The sequence below is a fragment of the Rhinatrema bivittatum genome, chromosome 5 (genome assembly GCF_901001135.1).
Source record: "Rhinatrema bivittatum chromosome 5, aRhiBiv1.1, whole genome shotgun sequence".
In the NCBI taxonomy this organism is placed as follows: domain Eukaryota; kingdom Metazoa; phylum Chordata; class Amphibia; order Gymnophiona; family Rhinatrematidae; genus Rhinatrema; species Rhinatrema bivittatum.
The window spans coordinates 90,322,985-90,341,068 of NC_042619.1; the positions used below are offsets into that span (position 1 = coordinate 90,322,985).

General features: G+C 44.4%; 1 protein-coding gene across 1 annotated transcript in view; it reads right to left on the bottom strand.

Moving 5' to 3' along the window:
- Positions 1-18,084, bottom strand: part of ATP8A2 (ATPase phospholipid transporting 8A2) — a 1,219,142-nt gene that overhangs the window by 1,129,130 nt on the left and 71,928 nt on the right. The window contains exons 3-4 of the mRNA XM_029602569.1: positions 10,532-10,631; positions 9,779-9,877 (exon numbers count right to left, since the gene is read on the bottom strand). Coding sequence (XP_029458429.1) covers positions 9,779-9,877; positions 10,532-10,631 — 199 coding nt within the window. The remainder of the gene's footprint in view (positions 1-9,778; positions 9,878-10,531; positions 10,632-18,084) is intronic.

Below are 18,084 nucleotides of genomic sequence, written 5' to 3' on the forward strand. Positions count from 1 at the left end.
TTGGACTTTCCGCACACAATTACAAGGCAAATGAGTAATGGTATATACCGACAATCAGATAGCCATGTTTTACATAAACAAACAAGGAGGGTCAGGTTCTTGGAGCCTTTGCAAAGAGGCGCTCACAATTCTGGAATGGGCAACACAACAGGCCATTCTTCTGCAAGCAACATACCTTCCAGGGATAGCCAATACCAGGGCAGATTGCCTAAGCAGAATCTTTCATCCACACGAATGGTCCTTACATCAGGAAGTAGCGGACATGATTTTCGCACATTGGGGTATTCCGACCATAGACCTATTCTCCACAGAACTCAACAGGAAAGTACGGAATTTCTGTTCATTGAGGAACAGCCAGCATCGAATAGCACAAGATGCTTTCCTAATATTGTGGACAAAGGGCCTGCTTTATGTGTTCCCACTGATTCCTCTTCTCACTCAGACAATTCAGAAATGCATACAAGACAAAGCAAATCTCATCTTAATAGCACCAGCATGGCCGAGGCAACCCTGCAGACAGTAGTGAAAACTTCTGATATCTTCTACACATCCGCAAATTTTCAAATTTGAAAATTCTGACTAAAGTCTGCAGGTAAAAAGTACCTATAAAATTTTAGCAAATATGGTTGATGGAAAATGTATCCTCCCCAAGCTCAATTCACTCACATTTATCTTGACATTTGGAAGGTGAATAAAGCTAAAAACCCTGAATATCAACTATTGTAAAAGCTGATATTCAGGAGATATTTAGCAAAACAAGTAGATATTCATCATAGCCTTGAAAAGATATTCAGAACTCAGAGGAGAAGATACCATTATAGATAATTCCCTACTTTGCCCACAGACACACCTTCCCTTCTTCCAAATACATACCTGCTTTTTATTCACCTCTGGCGCCCTCAGACATAAATATATTTATTCCTGCTTTAGGGTGGTTTAAGTGTGGTTCAGATCACGCTCCAATTTCTCGTAGAAGCAATATTGATCCTTTTAAAACTTTCATATGTTTGCAGAAAACTGAAAAGTCCATGCTGTTTAAGTCTAGGAGCAGGAAAATTACCTGGGTGAATTTATCCAGTTATTCAGTGGAATATACCTGACTCAGCTTGCCAATGAAACTTTCCTGATTGTGATGAAACAAGGGTTATACACAGGCAGAAGCAGCCTGAAGAGTCAGGACAGTTAGACTGTCCAGACGGCAGAGGGTGCTCTAAAGGCAGTCCCAGGTGGAATATTGCCTGAACATGAACAAGAGAGAGAGAACTTCTCCATCGCTTCCCCCAATCTTTGGAACACTCTACCTGAAGACCTGAGAACTCAACACAACTTAAAAACCTTCAAAAAAGACCTAAAAACTTTACTGTTTCGCAAATTTTTCACGGACCCCCAATAATCTACTCATACCAACTCTCAATTGATTGAAGAACTATAACTTACTATCTAACTCATTTCCCTCCTCCTCCATCCTTACATTACTTCCTAGAATTGTTATTCTATATTTTACTGTAATGTTCACTTTGTTATAATAATATTTCAAAATTTCCTTGGATATATTTGTTCACTATGTAAACCATTATGATGGCTTTTCCGAATAACGGTATATAAAACTCTTCAAATAAAAAAAACTCTTCAAATAAGAGTTTGCTAGGGGATTGTAAAGCCAGAAGGAACAGGAAGCACAGGGCTGCTGGGAAATGTAATTTGGAGATCCTTGACAGATAATTATTTTATTTACCGTAGTTATTTTATTCATATTCTGCTTTTTTAGACACTTCGAAGCAGATTACATTTGTGTACTGTAGGTATTTCCTTATCCCCAAGAGGGCTTACAGTCTAACCCTTAGATTTATCAAAATGCTATAAATGTAGTGGAAATAGCACCTGTGATTTTAGGTGGTTAGGCTAATTTACCTGCTCCTGCATTTGTAATTTCAACAAGGCACAATACATTTATCACACCCATGCTATTTTTTACTACATGTGCTGATTAATATACCACAGGCACATCACCAGGAAAAGGTTTTTATTATGAGAAAGAGAGAGCACCTTTACATAGGCATTAATATGTCACTCTCTATTTATACCACTGTAAGAGGGGGCACTTTTAATTCGGAGTGGGGTTTGGGGGGGTGGGGAAGTTTTGGAGGAGGTGGTTTTACATATACAGTAGGAGGTATGAACAGGAAAGTACACATCACTGAAGATTTTCTGTCATTTCAATTGATGAAAGGTATGAGAAGAGTTGATTTGTACAATACACTCTCTACCTAGCTTGTTGCACTCTCTACCTAGCTTGTTACTGTGTATGTAAAACTATCCCTATATGTAAAAACACCTCCCAAACCTCACTCCGAGTTAAAAGTGCCTCCTCTTACAGTGATATAAATAGAGAGTGACATATTGATGTCTATATAAAGGTGTTCTCTCTCGCTCCATCTCCACTGTATTATACTGGCTCTGAGCAATTACCTATGACACCTGGTACCTTTAAGACTGTGATTTTTGGGACCAGACTTACCTGATAAGTTTATTCAGCTAGTGCTACATATCGGCCCTACTCAGGTACATTTTAGTCATGCCCCTAGAACTCCCCATGCTCTGCTTTTTTTTTACTTGGATAAAATTTTGCCAGTGACAGAGGCAGGAAATTCAAATCTCAGGGTTTATCTGGGTAACTCCAAAAATTATCCAGATAAAACTTTGAATATCAATCTCTCAGCATTCTTTAAACTCTGCCTTCAACTAGCCCTCAAATAATTAAACAAGCTAAGTTAAATAGCACCTAACCTTTTCCATGTAAAAGGTGGTTTAAAGGGTAAATGCTACTTTTCATCTCCGAGACAACATTGCTTGCCTTCCTGCTGTGGCCTACTCTAAGCCTACACAACAATCACATAATTTCTCTTATTCTAAAATTAACTCATTTTCCTCTCACTTCAATGTTTTATCCTCACTGTTTTTTCTCTCTTACGCATTGTGTTACACCTCACTCACTCACATTTACACTCCAACACTTTCTACATGCATGCAAATCCTTTTTCACATATACAGCTGTCATCTAACACACGGCACACATTCTTGACTCCCTAAAACCACATGGAGAACAAAACACACATATAATACTAGCATAAAGCACAAATACTTTAGTTAGCAGAACTCATTCATCAAGAATACTTATAGAGCTAGACAATTCTAAGGTCGATGTCAGCACCACTTAGCCGGATATGTTCAGACTTATCCAGCTAATGGCTAAGTGGTGCTGTTTGAATTTTTGACTGTATAGCAATTTATCTGGCTCAGGGGTGGATTACAGGAAAATATCAGTCCAAGGAATTTTTTTCAAAACCAGCCCACGGGTATGTGTCTCACTCCCTTGTGTGCTTTCTCTGCAACATGTATTTCAACAGTTCCCAAAAGCATGCCAAACTGACCCTTCAGTGATACATCATGTGACCTGGAGCCTGTCAGAATTCAGCCCTAAAAATCATCATAAATTTCAAATTTTTCCTAAATCACTAAGTGAAGAGACCCCTCCTGGTCTCCACTAGGTGGCCTTCAATCCCTGCCCTGAGCTCCCCAGGAAAGACAAGCTGCGGCCGCTCCCTTGTGCTTTCATCCCCCACCCCCCCACCCCTCGGGCCCTACCCTGATGGAAAACAGCAAGCATGTACAGCAGGGTAGAGAAGGCAAGAGGCCTCCATAAAGAACATGAAGGGAGCAAAGTCAGGTCGCACAGCGGGAAGATTGGCCAGGGAAAACAGAGGTCACAAGTCCTTGCCACAAAAAACTGTTGAAAGAAGAGGCTGGTGAGTGGTCTGGCCTAGGCTTAAATTGAACCTATCTGTCCTCACACCAACCTCACCCCCTCACCCAGTCCCAGAGGCAGATCTCCTGCATAGCTGTGGCCTCCTCCCCTTACCTGGGGTTGGGGAGGGGGGGGGGGGGGGTCAGCTCTTCAGGTTGAACCAGGCAGATTTGCAGGTCCGACACTGGGAGCATGCAAATATTTCATAGGATTTGCTCTGGAGGTAATAATATTTCCCCACTGGAAATGTAGTTGTATGCGTTGCCTTCCTTCCTGCCTTGAACCTATTGCTTTCTGTGTGATCTGTGAAGCATCTTTGATGACTGTCCTTTTTTCTCTCTTTCTGCCTCCTACAGACATGTTGCTGCCCTGCCTCCTGAAGCAGCAGAAGGAGGAGAAGGCTGTCTGGTGGTGGTGGAAGGATGCTCAACCCCATCCCTAGCTACTTCTCCCATAAAATAGGGTAAAAATGAATAAAATGTATTTTGTTTGTAAGAAAATTAAAAGTCTCCGTTTTGTTCCTATCGGATGTCCTTTGTGGGTTTTTCTAGCTTTAGTGATATGTGTGTGTGTGTGTGTGTGTGTGTGTGTGTGTGTGTGTGTGTGTTTATATGTGTCTATATGTGTATGTGTGCACAAGAATGATGGGTGTGAGTGCATGTGTATAAAGTAAGTCCAGATAGTGAAAATGATTGTGAAAAAGGGGAAGGAATATGTGAGGGGTACCAGGTGACATGGGTGAATAGTGTTTGAAATGTTTGCTAGCAAAGTAGCTTTTCAACAGACAAGAGCTACAATGTGTTTGGCAATCATAGTTCTACTGCCTCTTGACAAGCAGCACAAAATAGCTTTGGAATTGAACTGTTGCCCAACTCTCTCCTGAAACTTCTTTCTAATTCTGTTCCTATAAAATCATGAAGAGGTAAAGAGCGCCATGGGACAGCTTCCAATATTTTCCGTGGAGGAAAAAGAAAATAAAAATTAATTTTTCCTCCCTTTGGCAAACTGAAGGCTGCCTGAATTACTGCTGCGTCGAGCAGAAGTAAAGGTATTTGGGGTAAAGGCTTCAAGGAGGCAAATAAAAGCCGCCTATCAAGGTGGGGCCAGAGAGGAATCTGATAATGAAAAGTATAGGAAAGAGCACGGCCTTTGGCTCTATGTTAGTGCCGCATATTGCCATGTGGAGCACCTGGGTTTTTGATTTGCATATCAGATCATTTGCTCCCTGGACCAGCAGGGCCTGGGAATGCTGAGAAGGCCACATTCACACCTCCTGGAAGAGAAGGAGTCCCAGTCGTTGTGCAATGGTGACACCTAGTGGTCACATGATTGTAGGGTTTCCGAAGAAGCCCTGGTGCATGGCCTCTGACTGAAGACTGTTGCTGCAATGATAAGGTTAAAGTGAATAACAAGAAATAAACGAGGGGAAAAAATATACCTAGGTAGTGGTGAACGAAAACTCATGGTACCAGATCCCAGTCCTAGTTCAAACTGATCTAGAAGACAAAAGGAACTGGAGGAAACTGGCAGGGCCAAAAAAAAAAAAGGAAAGGATAGGCAGGCTTTGCCTCTTTGGAACATTTCAAAATACATTGAGCAGTCATGGAATGTCATATTTTACAACAGTAGATATTTAGTAAGACCTGATAATCAATCACTATTTGCCTAGTGAAGCCTGATATCTGTCAGGGTGAACCAACCCTTCTGTTATTAAGGAGGCCAGAATTTTAAATAATACAGTGTTATAATAACATTTCATAGTAGTGACGGCAGAAAAAGACCACATGGTCCATCCAGTCTGCCCAGGGTAATAACTGCCATTCCATGAAGGTTATCCCCAAACCTTATATTAAGGATAATAATATTAACAATCAAAACCATAACTGTCAAACCCATAACAAAGGGGGTTATTTATCAAAGTGCTATATGGTGTTTCTCTCTACCTGAGTAACATCAAGCTAGGTTGAGAGAACATTGTACAAATCTCATCTTTGGGTGAGTTTCCTCACTCCGAACGTCATCAAATCTCTACAAGAGTGTACTGTTTAGAGATGTGAATCGGAACCGGAATCGGTTCCGGTTTCGGGGACAATCAGGAAATATTTTTTCCTGCAGTCCGATCGTTTTGTTTTTTTTATCGGCTGTGCCCAAGCCGATAAACAAAAAACCCATCCCGACCCTTTAAATCTGATTCTTTAGCATCTCCCACCCTCCCGACCCCCCCAAAACTTTCTTAAAGTACCTGGTGGTCCAGCAAGGGTCCCGGGAGCGATCTCCCGCTCTCGGGCCGTTGGCTGCCAGTAAACAAAATGGGGCCGATGGCCCTTTGCCCTTACCATGTGACAGGGGCTATCTGTGCCATTGGCCGGCCCCTGTCACATGGTAGGAGCAATGGATGGCCCATGCCATTTTTAAAGATGGCGCCGGCCGGTAGTTGGCCGTCAGAAAAATGATTCACATCCCTAGTACTGTTCTGTTTGTATGTCTCACTCTGAATGTCAAAGTGGCCCCTAACCCCTACACTCCTACCTAAACCTCACCTCAAGTAACTAGGTGACTACTATGAGGGCCTTAAAGCTAGGTGCTCTCTCTCTCTCTCGTTGTAGGTAGGAATTGCAACAAGTGTGGTACTTACTGCAAAGTGTGAAAAAGTTATTGCATTCTGCGCTAAGATAGTGCACTTTGCATTAAATAGGCTATTACCATAAAACACACCCCTTTTGCTATCACATGTGATATTTAGTGCATTTTGATAAATCCAGGCCAAAGTTAGTAAATGCTACAACATTATAAAGACAAGAACATGACCTATGCAGACATCTAAAGTTTGTTTATATGGGGCCAAGACTGAAAAAAAAAAAAAAAAGTGAAACAGAAGGTTACTTAAATTCAGTTTAGTGTGGCTTTCCTCCCATTCCGTGTCTATGGGTGAAAAAGTTCAGCAAATTAGGCCTTTGCTTTCTACTCCCCTTCATGGGCCCTGGTGGACTGGGTGATTTGACAACATTTTTTGTTGATTCTTTTAGAAGGTCAGTCTGGTTTGGGGGCTTGTTGTTATAGCAGCTAAAAATGTTTACCAACTATAGCATGTTTGAATTTTATTTATTAATATTTGAGTTATTTTTATACTTAGGGAACTCAACTTTAAAAACTGTCTGCAGTAAACAATTTATATATGTAAATCGACGCAAGGAGATTTATGCAGGTATTTCATAAACCATGTAGAAAATGCGGCACCGTTTATAAAATACTGTGTATTTGTGCATCAGAAATGCACACGTACGCTATAGTAAATGTGAATATTTCCAATGCTCTACGAAAACACATACTTTCTCTGTTCTATAAACATATGTGCGTATATTTTAGGTGTATAAAAATATATAGCAACCACCTAGTAACCCTGATTTAAACCCGGAGGCAGGAATTTTATAAAGTAAGCACATATAGGGCCAGATTTTAAAAGGATTACGCACGTAACCAGGTCTACGTGTGCCGGGCCTATTTTAAAAAGGCCCGGCGATGTGCGTAAGGCCCCGGGATGTGTATAATCCTGGGGCTTGCAAAAAGGGGTGGGGAGGAGGCAGGGCGTGAGCGGGGTGGGGCGGTCTGGCTCCCGACACAGCGGCCATATTTGCTGCTGTGCTAGGGATCGCGCACCGGTAGTTGGCCGGCGCCATTTTGTACGGCAAAACGATGTCAGGAGCGTAGGAGATTGCTCCCGGACCCCCGCTGGACCCCCAGGGACTTTTGGCCAGCTTGGGGGGGCCTCCTGACCCCCACAAGACTTGCCAAAAGTCCAGTGGGGGTCCGGGAACGACCTCCTGCAGTCGAATTGTTTTGCCGTACGGCCGGCACCATTTTGTGCAAAATGGCGCCGGCCGTACGGCAACACGATTCGACTGCAGGAGGTTGTTCCGGACCCCCGCTGGACTTTTGGCAAGTCTTGTGGGGGTCAGGAGGCCCCCCCAAGCTGGCCAAAAGTCCCTGGGGGTCCAGCGGGGGTCCGGGAACGACCTCCTGCAGTCGAATCGTGTTGCCGTATGGCCGGCGTCATTTTGCGCAAAATGGTGCCGGCCGTACGGCAAAACGATTCGAGTGCAGGAGGTCGCTCCCGGACCCCCGCTGGACTTTTGGCAAGTCTTGTGGGGAGCGATCTCCTAGGCTCCTGACGTCGGGGGACAAAAAACAAAATGGCGCCGGCGCTACCTTTGCCCTGTCATATGACAGGGCAAAGGTAGCGCCGGCGCCATTTCTACAACGCACCGCAGGCCCGAGAGTAAAAGATCACACCGGGACCCCCGCTCTGGACCCCAGGTAATTTAAGGCATTTTGGGGGGGTTCGGGAGGGTGGGGGATTTATTTTAAAGGGTCAGGTGGGTTTTAGGGATGTTTTAGTGTGCCGGTTTTCCCGCCCTCCCCCGATTTACGATTTACACGATATTTACAAAAACAAAACCGCGATGATCCGATTCCCTCCCCCGCCCCCAGCCGAAATCGATCGTTAAGACGATCGATCACACGATTCACATCTCTACTACTTAGTGTTTGGGTACTTGCCAGATACTTGTAGCCTAGATTGGCTACTGTTGGAAACAGGATGCTGAGCTTGATGGACCCTTGGTCTGACCCAGTATGGCAATTTCTTATGTTCTTATGTTCTTTCATGCTAATTGCATGCATATGCTATTTTTACAAGTGAAACGTCTTTGAAAATTCACTCCATGTTCTCTTTAGGACTCAGGTCTTTGGTGCTGAGTGGATTCCAGCACTCCTTGGTGGTACATAGAGCTGACATTGCTCTGTGAAGCACAAATCTCCCAAACCAGTTAGTTCTGATAGGGACCAGTGGTTTCTTTTCCATAGCTATGTTTGGGGTAGAATCCCTCTCCGTCCTTGCGCCCAGTTGCAAAGGGCAATGGACTGTCATGATAGCCTGTGTCAAGGCTTATCCCACAGCTCCTGGTGGCAAAAGTCCAGTTTTTTGCCTGCATGTAGTTCTTGCAATTCCAGCAGGAGCTACCCTAACTCCCTTGCAAAACTCATGCAAGTTTCAGATACAAATATAGTTTTTAGGCCTACAAAAATGTTTCTTTTAGGCCAGCAGTATCTCACCCACACCACTACTAAACCTATTCTGTTAAACTCTGTCTCTTCTCTGCCCTGAAACCATGGCTGTCAGAATCCCAGGAAGAGAACCCTTCTACTTGATTGCAAGGGAAATCTCTCCTCACTTCTGCCCAGTATTCACTTCCATGTTTTTTTCTGCAGGAAAGGGCCTGTGCATCACCACTTACATGGCTTCGTCTTTGGGTGTGAGTAGTGCTGTCTCCCTTGGATCTGGGCTTTCTGCATTATTCACCACCTCCACCCAGATGTTTCCACCTGTGTGAAAAGGGCTGGGAAGTCATCTGCCCTCCAAGCTCCCAGAGACCTCTCCCCCAGGTTACCACTAGTCTCGGTCTTTCCTGTGTCGTTGTATCCTGTATTTCTGCTGCTCCAACCTAGGTCAACCACAGTCTACAGCCGATGATCCTGTCACATACTGAAATTGTATTTTATATGCTTGTGTTGTTATTATGTATTGAATTGTGAATTGTATTTTTTGGATGTTTTATAAGCCACATTGGTTAGTTATTTAGTCTGGAAGGTGGAGTATAAGCCTAATAGATACGCTCAAGTTCATCATTACTGAGAAAGAAAGTATACATCTAAAAAAAAGTCTTGTAATTTAGTTACAAAGATTTGTAATTTGTAAAGTCTTGTAATTTAGTTACAAAGATTCAAAGAAGAGAGAAATTTTAGCATTTCATCAAAGGCTATTAATTCAATCTCAATACTTATTTTAGAAAATGTGTACATAGTAAGAGGCAAAGCAGGTAACATTTTGACAATGGTCCTCTGACAATTTACCACACACATTTTCAAGTTATATAATTTATAACACATATTCTCAAATTATACAACATTACTTACATAGTCTTCTATAATCTCTTTAATGCCTGCAACTGTAAGAATAAACAGCAATGGCACCATGGTAGTATATCGTCCTGTTGGAGACACATCTGGAATTTGCTTAAAATGCAGAAGATAAATATAATTATATAGAATAAATTGTAGATTGATATCATATTAACTTTACAATTTTGAATATTAATTGTTCCTTCTAAAATATCTTAGTGCACGGAATATATACTTTAGGGTAAATCACATTACCACTTATAATGTATTTTGGATGAGAATAAGAGATCAGTAGGTACAGAGCTGCAATCCAACATATCTCAAGAAATGACTAAACTGCTGCCATGAGAATCAAATCAGTTTGGACCAGAACTGCAACTTTAGTACAGACCTACATGGATGAAAAGCTAATGCATGATCTCACTGCCAAAGAAAACCGCCTTGCAAATTAGCTTCCTGCTCTTATACAATTTAACTTATAACAATTATGCAGGCAACACATTGACTAATGTCTTCTGATTAGGGTACAATAGTCAGTTTATATAATAGTCAGTTTATATAATATGTCCTTTTACAGCATGCACAATTTGCACAGTATTATCGCTGTAACAATCATGGCATTATTGTCTTAAAATAGTGGCATGACACTATATCAACATATTCATGAATATTCAACAATTTGGAAGAACCAAGACCAGAAAGTACCCTCAGAATATAATACTAAAATTCTTACACAAAAATATGAATGAACTTTCATAAAATCTTTACCTGTAATAGGGCAATAAAAAGGAAAAAGGCATTGGCAGCTCTTCGTATCTGCTCATACAGGAATCGAGGTAGGAATGTTAACACACTATACTTGGCTGTGCTATGGGTTAAGAAAAAGGGTTTTGGTTAATAACTACTACCAATGAAAAAAGAGATTCCAATATGCAAGACAGCAACAATATAAGTAGGTTCTGGAGATAGAAGTGAATTAGAATCTCAGAAACAACAATTCTCACAGGACAGCAGGATGTTAGTCCTCACAAATGGGTGACATCGAAGATGGAGCCCTGTACGGAAAACTTTTCTGTCAAAGTTTCAACAAGCTTTGACTGACACTGGCACACTGGGTGCACTGAGCATGCCCAGCCTGCAATTATCCCTGTGAGCCACAGGTGTCTCCCTCAGTCTTCTTTTTTCCGCTCTGCAGTCAGCATAGCGGTTGGAGCTCTGTGAGGATTTTTTAACTAATTACCTCATGGAAACACTTAACTTTTCACTTCAAAAAACACTTTTCCCTGCACAGGTCTCCCTCCGCGTACGTTTTTACGACGCTCGGTGAGTACTAATTCTTATTTTTCGGTCGGTTTCTGTCACTATCTTAAGGCTGTTAACTGACTGAAGCCTTCCCTTCCCCCATTTTTCAGTTAGCTTTAAACAGCTTGCGAGTATCTCTGTGACACTCTGCTTGCTTATGCTAGTGGGGTAGGGATTTTTTCCTTAACTTTAGGACCTCTGTAGCTTCAAGTCCTTCGTTCCCTGGTACCCTCACGCAGTCGATACCCTATCGCTACACCGGGACCCTCCTAAACCGCCCTGGGCTTTTATATGTCATCAGCGCCCCTCCCCCCACGGTGCCCTGATGCCTTTATCCATGTTTTTTGCTTTTCAGTGCTACCAGGCTTTTTCCTCCTACGCACTGTTTTTTTCCTTGGGCTTCCTCGGTGCCGTCCCTACCCGGATGCATGCCATTGACGCACACGCTGTTAGTCACTGCCATGCATACTCGGGTCGCCGCCACCGCTGCCCGAGACACTTTTTAACGATCCCAGGGTCACTTCATCGATGCCACCCCCCCTTTTGGGGATGCCATCGATGCCCCATCCTCCCCACCGATGTCCAGCCCTTTTCCATCTGTGGGCATCGGTGCCACATCGATTCGTCGGTGGGCATCGATGCCGGATGGTCCCCATCAGTGGACATCGGTGCCGGATGGTCCCCATCGATGGACATCGGTGCCGGATGGCTTGTCCGTCGATGGCATTGGTGCCGGATGGCCGTCCGTCGATGGCATTGGTGCCAGGTCCTTTTGCATCGATGAACACCGATGCCCAGGTGTTTCATCCATGGGCATCTATGTTAGAATGCATCCATCGAGGGCAGTCGATGCCAGGCTGCTCCCATCGGTGAAATTCGATGCCCAGGTGGGTCCCATCGGTGGGTATCCATGCCGGCTCGATTCCGTGGATGGGCGTTGATGGCAATGCCAGCCTTATGGCTGGCATCGATGCCCATGCCGATTCCAGGACTGGCGTTGATGCCGGGATGGAATTCATCGACTGGGAGATCCATGCCATCGATTCCATACGTGTCCATATCGATGCCACCGACACACGTGTCTGGGGCACCGATGCCATGTACACTTGGAAATCTGAGTCTGTCCAAATCGATACCGTCAACGTCTGTGGCCCTATAGTTGATGCCCGTGGCCATGCCACAAACGGCATAAATGCCCGCCTCCATGCATCGATGCCCTCGACACCTCCGTTTTCCTTCGGTGTCCTTGACGCCCTATTGATTCAACTTCGACTCAGTCGATGCCGGTATCTTTTTCAATAACGGCAATGTTTTTCGATTATTCGATTCCACATCGTTTCAAAGATACCTATGCCACTGCTGTCAGTGCCCGTCACTGTCATCATTCTCCTGGCCAGTCATCGACGATTTTTCATACCCATTTTGATGATATCCTCGAAGCCCCTTAGGTTGCCTTCAATATCGTCAATACCGACATAGCACCGCCACATAATACCCTCGCCTCCTCACATTGCTCCACGCTTTGGGTTCTTTTTTAAGCCCCGTATTAGCTTAAGACACTCCATTGTGTCAGGAGCAGAGCAGGCGTGCTGACAGTTCGTCATCGATCGCCTTCCAGGACGACGAGGGCTTCCATCTCGGCGCTGGGGAAAGACCGGGCCGAGCACCGTGGCACCCATCATCGCCGACATCGTGATCGTCCGCCGCTGACGCCATCCAGCACATCGGTGCCATCCTTCTCCAGGCTGGACAACGCTCGGGCAGAGCGACATCACCACTGCCATCAGCACTGTTCCTACAGTTTTGGCAGTCCTTGGTGATCCAGAACTTCCGGATCCAGGTCCGACAGCTTCTGCATTGGCGTCACGACACATCGAGCCGCTGGGACGAGGGAAGGGAACATGAGTTCCGTTAGGGCTCCTCTGTTCCTGGCGTGCCCCACCGTCAAGTGGTGTGGGACTATGGCCATCTGTTACACTTAGCAGTCTAAACGCCACTCACGCCTGGCCTGTCTCCTCTGTACCTGTGCCACCATACCGGGTTTCAGAGCGAGATGGACATTTACGTCCCCGGCCTTACCCTCGAGGACTCCGGAGACCGTCGGAGTCAACAATCTTCACCGGCTCGTCTTGCGGCGATCCACGTCGGATGGTAAGTACCCGCTTCGGCGGCATTCCCATAGAGTTGTGTTCTCCCATTCGGACCGTGGTTCGAAAAGTTCTGGGTCATGTGCATTTTAGAACTGTATTAGTGTCACATATCGCTATGTTAGCTATGTTAGCCACAATATCAGGAGAACCCCTCTATCTTCTTGGGATTGCAGCAGGGCTTCTTCTCTTGTCAGTAACAAGTCCCTGTGCCGACCAATGCTCTGACTCTTGGTTCCCTCCCAACCAGGGTCCAGCTGCATTGGCTGATCTGCTAAACATGAGATTCAGCAACCATTGCCCCATGTACAAGTCCACCTTGAGGCCTGGCCACAGGTCTCAGTGTCTCCTTGTACAGCATACAGAAATGCGGGTACCACTTACCGCTCACACACCTGCAGGAGCCTACATGATATCCTCCATTGGGACACCTCTTGGTCTCCCATCTGGTCAGATATCAGAGCGGCCACCCCACCTTGTACCAAAGTCCCGGTACACTCCCCCAGGCGCTACGAAGTGCAGAGGGGAGAAGGGAGGGGGGTTGGGGAGTTTTAATTGCACTATTCTTTCTTTTAACAGAAAATAGTTACTCTCCGCACATCCTGGACCTAAGAAAATCCAACTTTCTTTAGACGTCACAGGTACAATGGTATCTTTGGTTACCATCACTCCATACTGCAGTAAGTACATTATTTTAATGTTTCTATGTGCTTTATGGTGAGTCAACATTACAACCCCAAGCTCTGCCGCTGGCACCAGCTTCGGTAAGTGAACTGTCTCTTGCATCACTGTTGGTGAATGCTGTTTTCTCTGCGGAGTGTAACATCATTCACTTTCCTTGCATAGACTACTGCTAACCACTTTCAGTACATGCAAGGAGCTCTCACTTTTTTCAGGACTCACTATACATTTACTAACTGGGATTACTGTCACTGCCATAAATCCCTTCTGTAACACTTCTGGACACCACAGTCTTAAGACCCTCTTGTCCAGCATGCGCACAGACATTCTGATACATTGTTATATGTCCCTGCGCATATTTTCCATAACCTCAGCCTTTCAACTTTTCATGGTTGGGCTATGGGGTTTCTTCCCACTATGCATTTTTCTCATAATTCAAAACTGCTATGGGTTATATTCAGTGACATTCTATACTCAATGGACCTAAGTGGTTTCATTGCTTTCGTCCCTGATTCTTATCCCAGTTCGAACTAGGACCTAGTCTCCTTCGACTCATGCTCGCAATTCCTTAGGGTTATAAAGTTTCTCCTGAAAGCTGTCAACCCATTATGCATCTATTGCACTCCAGCATAGTTTCTCATAAACTTCTTGGACGTTGCACCCATGAGTTATGCCCTTATGCCTTCCAATACTGCTTTTGCAACAATTCTTTGTGCATACAGACAGACAGCATAGGGACAATGTGCTTTCCAACTCATAAGCACGCATTACCTCTTAGCTGCTCTGCTAGACAGCTGCGCAGCTCTACCCTTGGCCCTTGTTCACTTCATGCGTCCTTGGGCCACATATCTAAGAGATTTAATGAATGCTCTATCAGACCTTCTCCACGTAGGTTCTATCCTCTCGAATGGTCTCAATTACATGTGTACAGGGCAAATCTTTTAACGCTGAGTTTAACTAAACTTTCCTCGGCGTCTGCATCATTCCATACGATGCACAGGTTCTGCTCCCTGCACATGTTTCCTATGCGTTCCCTTAGATGCCTTTTCTTCCATCAAAGGCCTCTTCAATATATCTCTTCTGCTGCCTCTCGTAGCCAGCATTCTTCTAATGTTGAACTGGGATGGGGTTCAGTATTTTTTTCCCCACTCCCTGACTGAGATCAGTATGCTTTCCCATACTTCTCAATCCATCATATCAGTAACCTTTTATTCTCTCACCAGTCAGTCCCAAATCATAGACTTACTGATGTTCTTAGGTTCTGGTAGCGTCACAAAACCTTCTAAACATAAATCTTGCCGTTTAATATGGCAGGCTTTACCTCCTGACGCTAAAAAAAAAAAAAAAAAAAAAAAAAAAAAGAGGTATTACCCCTTTTACTTTTCCACCATTTTTTCTTACTCCCTCGGATTCTGTTCTCCAGACATCCTCCACATAGATACACCTTTCTCTTAGGAGGTGTATCGTTTTGGGAGTTGGGTTCCCGTTTTCGGTAATCCTCTCTGAGTCGGCTTACCATGGATTATCCACTGATCAAGCCGCCTCTATTTCTCTAATCACGGAATGAACATATATATTCTCCTTATAAGTCTCATACATTCTACGTTTGAGCCTTTCCATTCCTCTCTTCCACAGTTTGGCAAGGGAACTTCTTTCCCTCTTAATGTCATTCCTGCCAGCAGGGTCCGTGAGTTATGCACTCTTTCCATACTCACCTGACTCCGTTCCTCTGCCACTGAGTAGTTCTACGCATTCAACTTTCTATCCTTTTCAGGTAGATGTTGTATCTCCTTTCCTCAGGAAATACTCTATTAATTTTTCCTAACCTCTCTCTCTCGCCCTAGGGAGAGAGTGGGTTTTCCACATTCCTGGACAGTAATACTGCGCTTACATTCTATCTACATTGCACTGCATTCCATGTGAATTCCACTTGACTCTTTCCTTCATGCAAGGGTCAAGCTGCTACTTCCAGTGGCCACACAGACCTAATCCTTCTGATTAAGTGGTCTATATTTCCTTTCCTACCAACAAGCAGACATTTCACTACAACACTGTGGGTATCCACATACTGTTGTGTCCGTCTTAGCCTTAACAGCTTCCCTTTGGTTACTGCTGCTTGTACTTTTTTATCAGGTTGCAGCCTGGAGTCCTCTCCATACCTTCGCAGCCTATTATTGCTTACATTTGACTAGCCGGCATGCTCCATGTTTGGCCAGTCCGCCTACTCTTACTTTTTTCAATTCACTACCCAACATCCTTCCACGAACCCATTATGGTGTTGCGGATGCCCTCCGTTCCCATTTCCACCTCAGTCGTTACGCCTTTGCGCATCTGCGGTGTATCTGGTGCATTCCCGGGCATCCTCAGCTCGGTACTCACCCATTTGTGAGGACTACCATCCTGCTTGTCCTGTGAGAAAGCAAATGTTGCTTACCTGATGTAACAGGTGTTCTCACAGGACAGCAGGATGTTAGTCCTCACGAAACCCGCCCGCCACCCCGCGGAGTTGGGTCTGTATACTTTTATTTTAGTTTTGCTTGCGCTTTTTAGCTATAAGACGAGACTGAGGGAGGACACCTGTGGCTCACAGGGATAATTGCAGGCTGGGCATGCTCAGTGCACCCAGTGTGCCAGTGTCAGTCAAAGCTTGTTGAAACTTTGACAGAAAAGTTTTCCGTACAGGGCTCCATCCTCGATGTCACCCATTTGTGAGGACTAACATCCTGCTGTCCTGTGAGAACACCTGTTACATCAGGTAAGCAACATTTGCTATCCTTAATGATCAAATCTTCTGAAAGGAACTGCCAATTCTGCAAAATTCCTGAACCACATCAATGGCCAAATATCTGGAAATCCTTGGTCCACTGCATATCTTCTCATGATCCAAAAAAGAATATTAAATAGGATAGGGAAATATTTGGCTCTGCCCTACAGAAATATATTACTGTGTCAATGCTTTGAACATTTCTGAATTTTGCAAAATCAAGGCCTGCAGAAATATATAGATATACATACAGTTCATATTGCATTTCATACAATAATTTCATAGAAAAAAATGAGGTACAAGATACCCAGCAAATGGATGGATTTTGGTTTTAGCCATATTGGGGGACCTCCTGGGGAAATACAACCTGTTCCAGTTTGATGAATTTCATCTGAATATGACAGAAGGTCCATATAATAGGTAATGGACAATAGGGATGTGAATCGTTTTCTGACGATTTAAAATATCGTCCGATATATTTTAAATCGTCAAAAATCGTTAGGGCCACGATAAAATACCAATTCCCCCGATTTATCGTCAAAAAATCGTTAATCGGGGGAAGGGGGAGGGCAGGAAAACCGGCACACTAAAACCCCCTAAAACCCACCCCCGACCCTTTACATTAAATCCCCCACCCTCCCGAACCCCCCCCCCAAATGCCTTAAATTACCTGGGGGTCCAGCGGCGGTCCGGAACGGCAGCGGTCCGGAACGGCCTCCTGTAATTGAATCGTGTTGTCTTCAGCCGGCGCCATTTTTCAAAATGGCGGCGCAAAATGGCGGCAGCCATAGACCAACACGATTCGACTGCAGGAGGTCGTTCCGGACCTCCGCTGGACTTTTGGCAAGTCTTGTGGGGGTCAGGAGGCCCCCCCAAGCTGGCCAAAAGTCCCTGGGGGTCCAGCGGGGGTCCGGAAAACGATCTCCTGCCGCGAATCGTTTTCCGTACGGAAAATGGCGCCGGCAGGAGATCGACTGCAGGAGGTCGTTCAGGACACAGGAGAAAAATCAGTGGAAAAATCATTTTTTGCATGAATTGTTTTGTTTTAATATTGAAACTCCCAGGCAAAATTAAAAACAAAAACAAAACATTGAAAATGAAGGTCCCTACCTATCTTCAAAGGAAATGTGTATAGCACATTGGACTAATGTGTGATTGGAAAGGCAGAAAGCTGTCCATGGTACTGAAGTAGAGCAGGCCATGCCTTCCTATCTCATTCGCCCACATTCTGTGCACGAATCTCATGGCCAGGCAGGGAACCAAGTCTTGTCAGCATGCAGTAACTGTACAAGATTGTTCTATTTCTTTCTGATGATTATTTTCACCATATGGAAATTGCTCCAAACAGTTACCTTCAGTTTATATTTAAACTTGTTTATTAATAATTCAAAACAATACAACATAAAGCAAAGCACATTTAATGTCTG